This window comes from Capsicum annuum, chromosome 8 (assembly GCF_002878395.1).
Source record: "Capsicum annuum cultivar UCD-10X-F1 chromosome 8, UCD10Xv1.1, whole genome shotgun sequence".
Taxonomy (NCBI): domain Eukaryota; kingdom Viridiplantae; phylum Streptophyta; class Magnoliopsida; order Solanales; family Solanaceae; genus Capsicum; species Capsicum annuum.
The window spans coordinates 165,239,069-165,250,855 of NC_061118.1; the positions used below are offsets into that span (position 1 = coordinate 165,239,069).

Genomic DNA, 11,787 nt, shown 5'->3' on the forward strand with positions numbered 1-11,787 from the left:
TCCTCATCAATCTCTCCATTCCCCTGGATCATAGACCTAAGATACTTAAAACTATCCCTCCTACAAACCGCCTGCGACTCCAACTGCACCACCACATTGTCCTCTTGCCTCAAGTCGCTAAACTTGCACTCTAAGTACTCCGTCTTAGTCCTACTCAACCTGAATCCTTTAGATTCCAGGGTCTGTCTCCAAACCTCCAACTTATCATTAACATCTCGGCGCGACTCATCAATCAAAACTACATCATCCGCAAAGAGCATACACCAAGGAACCTCCCCTTGTATATTTCGCGTCAACATATCCATCACCCAGGAGAATAGGAACGGGCTAAGAGTCGATCCCTGGTGTAGCCCTGTCAAGACCGAAAATTGCCCGGAATCCTCTCCCACCGTCCTTACCTGAGTCTTCGCCCCCTCATATATGTCCTTAATCGAACAAATGTACGCCACTGGTATCCCTCTCGCCTCCAAGCATCTCCACAGAACCTCCCTAGGAATCTTGTCATACGCCTTTTCCAAGTCGATAAACACCAAGTGCAGATCCCTCTTCCTCTCTCTATATCGTTCTACCAGCCTTCGCACAAGGTGAATTGCCTCAGTCGTCGATCGACCAGGCATAAATCCAAATTGATTCTCTGAAATAGGCACTATCTTCCTCAACCTCCGCTCCACCACCCTCTCCCAAATTTTCATCGTGTGACTCAACAACTTAATACCACGGTAGTTGTTGCAACTTTGAATGTCTCCCTTGTTCTTGTAGAAAGGACCGTACTCCATCTCCACGCCTCGGGCATCTTAGCGGTTTTGAAAATATTGTTAAACAAATGGGTTATCCACCTCAATCCCGCTCCGCTAGCATACTTCCAAAAGTCCATCGGAATCTCATCGGGCCCCGTCGCCCTGCCCCTTCGCATCTTGCGAATATCCTCACATATTTCCTCGACCTTAAAACGCCGACAGTAGCCGAAATCGCAAGGCTGCTTAGTGTGCTCCAACTCCCCTAACATAATACCTCTGTCCCCCTCATCGTTCAGGAGCTTATGGAAATACGACTGCTATCTTTTCTTAATTAGAACGTTCTCCACCAAAACTTTTCCATCCTCTCCTTTAATGCACTTCACTTGGTCCAGATCCCGACCCTTACGCTCCCTAGTTTTGGCAAGCCTGTACAACCTTTTTTCTCTGCTTCTCTTCTCTAAACTCGAATAAAGTCTCTCAAACGCTGCTGTCTTAGCAGTCGTAACTGCTAACTTAGCCTCTTTCTTAGCAAGTTTGTACTCCTCCCTGCACACCCGCTTCTCCTTTTCTTCCTTACTCTCAACCAACTTAATGTAAGCCGTCTTCTTCGTCTCCACCTTCTTCTTAACTTCTTCATTCCACCACCAGTCCCCCCGATGCCAGCCAGACCATCCCCTAGAGACACCCAAAATCTCTCTAGAAGTCTCCTTAATGCAACCCGCCGCCCTATCCCACATACTATCCACGTCCCCCCGACACTCTCACGCCCCCATCCCTTCCAACTTTGCCTCTATCTCTAAAGCACTGACCGGAGTCAGGCCACCCCACTTAACTCTAGGTCGACCCTCCCCACCCCTCCTCTTCTTGCGCATCTTAATAACCAAATCCATCACCAGAATACAATGAAAAGATTGCCCTTTAAAAATGATTTTGAAACCTCCATAACTTTGGGTTCTACTTACAATTTCTAATATTGAATTTACAGGCAAGTTATCATTAAGGTTGGAGGATCTTCTTGTGTGAAATCTAAAGCTCGCTCCTGAGTCAGATACTCTTGAGGAAAATGAGCAAGCCTCAGGAACAATTCTACAACCCCCGTCACTTGCATGTAAAGTTTACAAACAGACCACCAAAGTCAACTAAATATTCTAACCACCCATAAGATCCTATACAATAGAATCGAACATAGAGCAATCTTTATCAAAACATACATAAAGCACCTGGATATAGATTTAGTTAAGGTCGGGACAAACCCCCGAATCAATACCAAAACATATGTAACAGACTCGGAAAGCCCCAAATCAATCTGGAGCTTACCAATAGCCGCTGGATATCTTGTGCTCCTACTGAGAAGGTCTATTAGCTGAAGCACTTGTGCCTGCAACATGAAATGCAGGTCCCCCATAAGGGATGTCAGTACAAAAATATTTACTGGATATGTAAGGCTGAAAGTAATTACACATAAAACAAGAGCTCAAAGAAATCAGGTACATGTGTATAGTTAGTGCTAATAGACCACCGTTACATATACTTGTGGGATCATATACATTACATTTTTTTCTTCATTTACCTTTCTTACTTTATAATCTTTGTAAATCGTATGATACAAATGACTCGCTAATCTGTGGTAAATGCACAAATTGGGATCGGCACATGTTAGGCTTACTCCCCTGAGCTGCCACCCATATATAAACAAATTGCGATCGGTCCATGCTAGGCTTTTGTCCCTGAGTTGCCACCCATATATAAGGTATCGAGGTCGACCTATGCTAGGATTACACCCCTGAGCTGCCACCCGTTCAATTCAGATTTGCGTTAGTTTATTTAATCTTTGAGATTGTTACTTTGATGGTCATAACATTATTGTACTTTGGAACAATAATCTATCAGTAAGAGACGTGAAATAACACTTAATGCAATAACAATGAGGTAGGGAGCAATTTGTACACAAATGGAATGTTTAGGAGCTAAAAATAACACAAGGGTCTTATTTGCCTTAAAGGAGTACTCCTAAAACTTGCTAGTGAAAGTCGACATGCATACTTGATAATAAACACGTATTGAGGTGTTTTATCACATTCGAGGGTGGGGACAAGGTCGTTAGCTACATGGGAGATCATGCACTGCCACTATGTATTATTTGCTATAAGAGAACTTTAGAAGCTTACTTTATAACACAAGTGTTGGATTTTATGCCAAAGAATACAAAATAGAGTATGCCTTACATACCTTGCTGTACAACTCCGATATTAACCCAAATTAATGTCCCGCCTTTTGGATTACTTATCTACAATAAAGTACATGATAAAACTAGTATTAGTAGCCAACCAACACATTTGAGCTACTTAACTTTGCCAAAACAGTAGTCGGGCAGTAAGCCCTCAATTTATCAAATCAAGGGTGTTACTTTTATCCTTTTCTCCTCCAATTACATCCACATACCATACACATTCTTATAAGATCCCCTAAAACAACTTTGGCTTTGTTACACTCTCAAAACACTGTACAAAGTGGAACGGGCAGTAAATATCTACAGCGTTTAGTTTGGTGGCATACCACTACACCTCTTCTTCTATATTTCAATACAAATTACTAATACCTTTCCCCAACCTTAACCTGGCAGTCCCCAACATATACACATAAAACAGCCTACAAAACAACCCCAAATTTCCTTTATCATAGTAACCAAATATTGAACTCATCATCCCTTGAGTTCTTAATAACAACACATCAATAATTCTTTACCCAAACTCATACATAAGAAGGACAAAATGGAGCAGTCATCTTACTCAGCTTCCTGCAACTTATCCTTTTTAACTTGAACTCTTTAAGAACTTGAACTTCCCTTCATATTTAAATCAAAGAAGAAAAAAGAAGTCTCTTAATAACAAAGAAAGGTGAGCAGTTAGCTTGTTTCATATTCTGCCTTGTACTTATGATTAAGCATGAATAAAATATTTTTCTAATCTTTCATAGGAGAATTAAGCTAAAATCATAAGTGTTTACACTTACCTTGGCTTGCAAAGGTGAGGGTTTCTTCAAGAACCCTAGTAGGAATTCTAGGGTTGTTGTTCTAAGCCTTGATGGAAAAAGGGATAAAACTAAAGTTAAAAGGGTGGAACTTGTGTTAAAATGAGTAAAAAGACCAACTATAATGGTCTTATGTTGAGCCCTCTAGAATCTCTTTTTTAAACCCTATTTTCAACCACAAATTAGCCCAAGTAGGTGATGCACCTACTTAAGGGTTCAAGCTGCTCAAGTGGTCAAAGTTGGTGATGCACCTAGTTGCTTTTTAAACACCAAAAGCAAGCATTTGTCCCAAATCGACATGCACGTAAATGAAGCTTTCCACATTGTTTACATAGCTGCTAAGGTCGTCTTAATTGGCTGATACTCCCTTGCACTTGATACCCGTCTATTCGTGAATTGTGACTCTCACTTCCTTGCACTAATTGATTTCCCTTGGACCCTTGAAACTGTGGCGGAGCATTAGTTGCAGAATAAGAAGATAATGACCTAGGCGGTCTATTAGAAAACTGAGGCCTAAACTCTCCTTGGGATGCCATAAACTGCCCGATAGATCTGGCCCTTTTAGAATGCCCTCTTTCTGATTCTCGTGTTCTTCTTCTTTGCCTTTGATCCTCTACTTCTGTGCGAAAGATTGTATCCTTGCTATATCCATGTCTTTGTTCAAAGTAGCAATAGTACAATCTCTAACTAGATACGGATCCAATCTATCCACATATCGATGAATTCTATCATCCATGGTAGTTAATACATTAAGAGTATACCTAGCCAAAGAGTTAAACCGAAGGCTATACTCCCTCACGCTCATATTTCCTTGGCGAATATTTAAAAACTGACACGGGTCTCTCGGATCTCAAATGGAAGGTAATGATCAAGAAATGCCTCTTTGAACTCTTTCCAACTATCTGAAGGTACATCGATACCCCTAGATCGTTTTCAGTCTTCATACCACAATATAGCCTCCCCTTTTAATCTATATGCTGCTAGCTCAACTGTCTCTTTACTAAATACATAGTAAATACATGCATGACATCAAGAGCCTTTTGGATTTGATCAATAAAGTCTTGTAGGTTTTCGTTAAGATTTGATCAGTGGGAGGATCTAATTTGATCCTTGAACTTGTCCAGCAACTATACGAGTCAACAATTGTACCGCATTCCTCAAATCTTGCTCAGTAGCATTAATAGGTGATTCGGAGGGTGTTGCTCTCCCCTTAGTTCTTCTGGAGATGGAGGAATAGAAGAAGTTTGTGATACAAACTCAGCTTGAGCATCACTTTGTTAGCTTGTCTAGGTAGTGATCTACTGGTAACTTCTCTGGCAGCCACATCTACTTGCTTACCTGTATTCTTACTCCTTTTTGTAACCGACATCTTTACCGTAATGAGGAAAAAAAATAGTTTCAATGATTAAAAATGACTCCACCTACAACTTTGACTTTATAGCACGATCTGGAATATGAAGAAGAAGAGATAACCCCAAAATATCCCCTAGCCTCCTATTTATAGATGTGGTGCACAACATACTCATAAGCAAGACTCTATGTAGACACGGCTTTGTGGACTCCCTAGGACGACCTTCTCTGATACCACTTTTGTCACGCCTCAAATCCCATTGGGGCGGACGGATACCTGTAGCCGTTAAGTCCTGAGAGTACCAACCTATGACCTTGTATGACTCATGCATGTAAATATGAGAATCAAAGGTTCTGCCATATATGGATAAAAAGCATTGATGAGAATAAACCATGTAGGCAAGCACAAAATTATATATACAAGACTTGGCCGTTGGAGCCACAACATCTAAAAGACAAGACAGTTACATGCTTAACTTTACATCGATCTACAAAGCCTCTAAAGATACTTAGATTTAGTTAAGGTCGGGACAAACCCTCGCCTTACTCTTAACTACTGTACAATACCAAAACATATGTAACAGACTCGGAAAGCCCCGAATCAATCTGGAGCTCACCAATAGTTGGATATCCTGTGCTCCTACTGAGAAGGTGTATTAGCTGAAGCACCTGTGCCTGCAGCATGAAATGCAGGTCCCCCATATGGGACGTCAGTATAAAAATATGTACTGAATAGGTAAGGCTGAAAGTAATTACACATAAAACAAGAGCTCAATGAAATCAGGTACAAGTGTATAATAGTGCTAATAGACCACTGTTACATATACTTGTGGGATCATGTTCATTACATTTTTTTCTTCATTTTACCTTTCTTACTTTATAATCATTGTAAATCGTATGATACAAATGACCAGCTGATAAGTGTTAAATACATAAATTTGGATCGACCCATGCTATGCTTACGCCCCTGAGCTGCTACCCATATATAAACAAATTGGGATCGGCCTATGCTAGGCTTTTGCCCCTGAGCTGCTACCCACATATAAGGTATCGGGATCAGCCCATGCTAGGCTTACGCCCCTGAGCTACCACCCATTCAATTAAGATTTGCGTTACTTCATTTTTTTAACCTTTGAGATTGTTACTTTAGTGGTCATAACATATAAGGTATCAGGATCGGCCCATGCTAGGTTCACGCCCCTGAGCTGCCACCCATTCAATTCAGATTTGTGTTACTTCATTTATTTAACCTTTGAAATTGTTACTTTGGTAGTCATAACATTATTGTACTTTGGAACAATAATCTACCAGTAAGAGGCATATAAATAAACACTTAATGCAATAACAATGAGGTAGGAAGCAGTTTGTACACAAATAGAATGTTTAGGAGCTAAAAATAACACATGTTTTATTTGACTTAAAGGAGAACTCCTAAAACTTGCTAGTGAAAGTCGACGTGCAGACTTGATAATAAACACGTATTGAGGTGTTTTATCACATTAGAGGGTGGGGACAAGGTCGTTAGCTGCATGGGAGATCATGCACTGCCACTATATATCATTTGCTATAGGAGAAGTTTAGAAGCTTACTTTATAACACTAGTGTTGGATTTTATGCCAAAGAATACGAAATAGAGTATGCCTTACATACCTTGCTGTACGACTCCAATATTAGCCCAAATTAATGTCCCGCCTTTTGGACTACTTATCTACAATAAAGTACATGTACATGGTAAAATTAGTATTAGTAGCTAACCAACACATTTGAGCTACTTAACTTTACCAAAACAGTAGCCGAGCAATAAGCACATAATTTATCAAATCAAGGGTGTTATTTTAACCCCTTTCTCCTCCAATTACATCCACATACCATACATATTCTTATAAGATAACAATGTACAAAGTGGAATGGGCAGTAACATCTGCAACATTTAGTTTGGTGGCATACTACTACACCCCTTCTTTTATATTTCAATACAAACTACTAATACCTTTCCCCAACATCAACCCAGCAGTCCCCAACATATACACATAAAACAGCCCACAAAACAACCCCAAATTTCCTTTATCGTAGTAATCAAATATTGAACTCATCATCCCTTGAATTCTTAATAACAACACATCCATAATTCTTTACCCAAACTCATACATAAGGAGGACAAAATGGAGCAGACCTCAACTTTCTGCAACTTATCCTTGTAACTTGAACTCTTCAAGAACTTGATCTTTCCTTCCTATTTAAATCAAAGAAGAAAATAGAAGTCTCTTAATAACAAAGAAAGGTGAGCTGTTAGCTTGTTTTATATTCTGCCTTGTATTCTGATTAAGCATGAATAGAATATTTTCCTAATCTTTCATAGGAGAATTAAGCTAAAACCATAAGCGTTTTCACTTACCTTGGCTTGCAAAGGTGAGGATTTCTTCAAGAACCCTAGAAGGAATTTTAAGGCTGCTGTTCTAAGCCTTGATGGAAAAAGGGAGAAAGCTAAAGTTAAAAGGGTGGAAATTGTGTTAAAATGAGTAAAAATACCAGCTATATTGGTCTTATATTGATCCCTCTAGAACCTCTTTTTTAAACCCTATTTTCAGCGACAAATTAGCCCAAGTAGGTGATGCACCTACTTAAGTGTTCAAGCTCCTCAAGAGGTCAAAGTAGGTGATGCACCTAGTTGCTTGATTCTTTGTTGGGCTCAATTAAATTGGGCCTTGGCAGACTTCGAGTGTTGGGCGTTTTCTCCATTGTCTTTCTCTTTTACTTAATCTGGGCCCAAATGAGTACATTAATATAGGCCCAAATATTATCCATAGCCTTGGGTCCATTAACTTGGTCCGTATACCTCAAGTAGGTGATTCACCTACTAGCTTAATTAAGTCAAGCAAGTACCTCAATATTTTATTCCATTTTCTGTTCTTAATCCCTTTAATCTAACTTACAACTTGTATACACTTAGCCACTTTAAACTTCAGATTCAAATACTAGCTTATGATCCCAAGTTAAAGAGTTGTATCGACATAACTTGGTCGCGTCACATTAAAATGTACGGGCAGTATCTAGAAACCCATTTACATCATCAACCCTCGCATAACAAATCTAGTCCATTACCTATATCACAAGGCTATATCAAGGTCCATATAAGTAGAACAAGTACACACAAAATACGGGGTGTTACCTGAATAGAGCGGAATGGATACATATGACTTGTATCATTGACCAAGCTTAATTTAGGATTGAGGCATAGTTAATTGATATTCTTGTTTTTTCTTTTTTTGGGGGTGGTTTTGGGATTTGGTACCTATCCTGCCTCTATATTAATGTAAAAATTTCTCAACTTTGGTTTTCTCTGCTTTGCTATAAAACCAAACTACATTACTGATCTAGATGTTGAATGACAGTGCCTCATGTACTTGTATCATTATCCTGACATATGGTATGAATATGCCACATGGCATGCAAAAACTGGTTCAGTAGACTCTGCTGTGAAGGTTTTCCAGCGAGCTTTGAAAGCACTTCCTGGTACTTTTTCACTCTTAGATGATAGATGACAGGATGATACTTGTGATTTCTTTTTGATGTTGTTGCTCCTGATTTTTGGATAATTCTTTGCCTCTTGTGATTAGACTCGGAAATGCTTAGATATGCTTACGCTGAACTTGAGGAATCACGTGGAGCCATTCAGGTTATGCATCTATTTACTTTCCCTCAATATACAGTTTTCGTGTTTTAATTTTCCTATGTTTTATGTTTTGATGCAGGCTACTAAAAAAGTATATGAAAGTCTTTTGGGGGATGGATCCAATGCCTCAGCACTGTCACATATCCAGGTAAGACCATACAAATTTCCTCGGAGAATCATACACATATTCACTTCTCTCTTTTAAGAGATGAAAATGTATTATGTTTGGTTCCTGTAAAGATAAAAGCTCTCATATTCAGTGTAAACGTGATTAATAATGTAGTCCTAGTAGTTGAGTTCTTTTCTTATGCCGATAACACCAAATTGTAGGAAATAGTGATTAGGTAATAACAAAATTTTCTTTTTCCGGGACCGAGAGAAAATCAGGACCCTGTTCATAGGAAAACACGCTTCAGAGGAAATCAGAATGCTATGTTCAGCATGGTTCTAATGTGCTATGAGGCACCATGACATTCCCATCCTGATGATTCCCAGGTCTCTGCTGTCGTTATCATTGAGGATCATCTTGCTGGTCTTTATCATTGTCAGTTTATCTCATCAAAAAAGCTCTGCTGGTTGTCATTCTTCGAGTTACCCATTTACTTCTAGTGGAAAACGCGAATAGTAAACAACTAGAACATGTCTAAGTCCTCAAAGAAATCATTTTGTGGAGTCGAATTCTTTTGGGATGTATACTGTATGCACTTTTAAATGTGCCACTGTGCTTATCAAGCTTAGTGAACTGATAAATTAGAGGAACAGCAAATGTTCATACCATCTTCACTTTGAAAATAAAATTGAATAGATGGACGAGTATTTCTCTAAGCTCTTCGGTAAGGTTGGGTAAACCAAAACATCTTCTCCCTTCTTCCTTTGGAGAAACAGAAGGCAAGATGGAGTTCAAACATGATATGCATGGTTTATAGCCTGTTTGGGCAAGCTTGTTTTTCTCCAAAAGTGCTTATTTTAAAAAGTGAGGTGTTTGGCCAAGCTTTTGAGAAAAAATAAGTGCTTTTAGGGAGAAGCGGAAGCTGCTTTTCAGAAGCTAGAAAAAATAGCTTCTTCCTAAAAGCACTTACTTAAAAAGCACTTTTGAGAAAAACACACTTAAAAGCCCTCTTTATAAAGCTTGGCCAAACATCAATTGCTGCTCAAAAGTGTTTTTGAATTTATTGGCCAAACACGAACTGCTTCTCACCGAAATTGCTTTTTGAAAAGAGCACTTTCCGAAATAAGCTGGTTTTAGAAATTTGGCCAAACAGGCTATTAGTCAAAACAATAGTACAAGAAACTTGTACTTGGAGAAGACAACTTTGTGATGGATCAGAAGTATGCTACTTTTTATGTGGATTATGTGCGATGGGAAGTTGAACAATGAAATTAATTTGGATCCTAGCTTTTAAGATAATTGTAGGACAGTTTTCTGTTAGCTCACACAAAAGTTCTTGACCAAAGACAGTTGTTTTTTTTAAGATTATGGAGCAATTTTGATAGTAAATTTTAAAATATTTTAGAACAAATTATTTGTTTGAAATTATGTTTAGAAGTTCAGTGCAAGGAATTCTTTTGGAACTATAGTTGAATTACCGTGACTAAATTAGGTCATATTCAAGAAAAACTGTTAATCTTGCACAAAATATGTACTCTTTGAATTGGCTATTTCGTACTCCTGTTGGTAGCATTGAGTTTCCATTGAATTGTCCTCCGCTAGAAAAGTTGGGTACAGGATAGGTACTCTTTTGGAATTGGGAATGAAAAATTCATATTAAATCGAGATATGACCCAAGATAACTTCTTTTGAGTTGTATTGTTTGTTGATCAATCATACCTATTGATATCTAGATGAATACCAATCTGTTTCGATCCATCTGTGAATACCTTTGGATTGGAAACCACACTAATAGGTTTTTATTGTTAGATATAAAAAATGAAGATAAACTGGTAGCTGTGAAATTCTCTTGGAAGCATGAATTTGCCTACTTTTGATTTAAGTTAATACCCTTTTCTTGTTTATTTATTGTAAATGGAGTATCCTTTTCTTGATTTATTTTGTTATACTGATTACTCACATAACTTCTCTATTTTCTTTGAAAAATCCCTTTTGTTTTCTCATGGTACCTATTTATATGTTAACTGTTAATTTTTATCTAATTAACCATGTAAAATTTCTTCCAATCATTTTCTGAATTATTGCAATCTAACTTCATATGAGATACTTTGATCCTTGAAACTGCAGTTTATAAGGTTTTTAAGAAGAAGTGAAGGAGTTGAAGCTGCTCGCAAATACTTTGTTGATGCACGCAAGTCCCCAAATTGCACTTACCATGTTTATGTGGCTTATGCAATGATGGCCTTCTGTCTTGACAAGGATGCAAAGGTGATTAGGACTATCTTAATTTCAAATGTTTCAAGCATGGGAATTGTTGCATGGAACCTGATAGGGAATTTCGTACCTCAGAGAATATATGCGGAGAATTAGTAAACTGTCACTCACAAATTGTTGTATGCTAATTTCATAATCGTTGGATGGTTTCATGCTGAATAATGTGATGTTTAACCAAATACTCGCCCCAACAGTTTCTTTTAAAATTAGTCTGTATATGCTTGTTCACTCTCTCTTATTTGTTGTGGGTGTTTCTTTAATCTGTAGTATACTTTGGATGATATTCAATCATTTTTGTGCATTCATGCAGATGGCGCACAATGTTTTTGAAGCAGGGTTAAAACGCTTTATGCATGAGCCTGGATACATCCTTGAGTGAGTCTCCTTTTCTTTTTGTTAGAATATGAGTAGGTATAGGAATAGTATACAAAATCCTACTTGGAATAGGATAGTGATGTAGTGTCTATAAATAGGATCTCAATGTAATAATTTACATTGAGATCTATTCCTACTCATATTCTAACACTTCTAATTTACAAAAGGAATACTACTGTGTATGAGCGACAGCATGATTTCCAGTGGAATCAGGAAGTTAGGATTTGTGTCCTACAAAT

The 11,787-nt window shown here is 38.2% G+C and overlaps 1 protein-coding gene across 9 annotated transcripts in view; it reads left to right on the plus strand.

Annotated features, from left to right (window-relative positions):
- LOC107840215 (cleavage stimulation factor subunit 77) overlaps positions 1–11,787 on the plus strand; it is a 65,164-nt gene that overhangs the window by 15,973 nt on the left and 37,404 nt on the right. For all 9 annotated transcript variants that reach the window (XR_007043747.1, XM_047395026.1, XM_016684006.2 and 6 more), the window contains 5 exons: positions 8,510–8,630; positions 8,735–8,793; positions 8,870–8,938; positions 11,027–11,167; positions 11,484–11,548. Coding sequence is in view for 8 of the 9 variants with exons in the window: in XM_047395026.1 (XP_047250982.1) it covers positions 8,510–8,630; positions 8,735–8,793; positions 8,870–8,938; positions 11,027–11,167; positions 11,484–11,548 (455 nt within the window). In the remaining variant the exon portion in view is untranslated. The remainder of the gene's footprint in view (positions 1–8,509; positions 8,631–8,734; positions 8,794–8,869; positions 8,939–11,026; positions 11,168–11,483; positions 11,549–11,787) is intronic.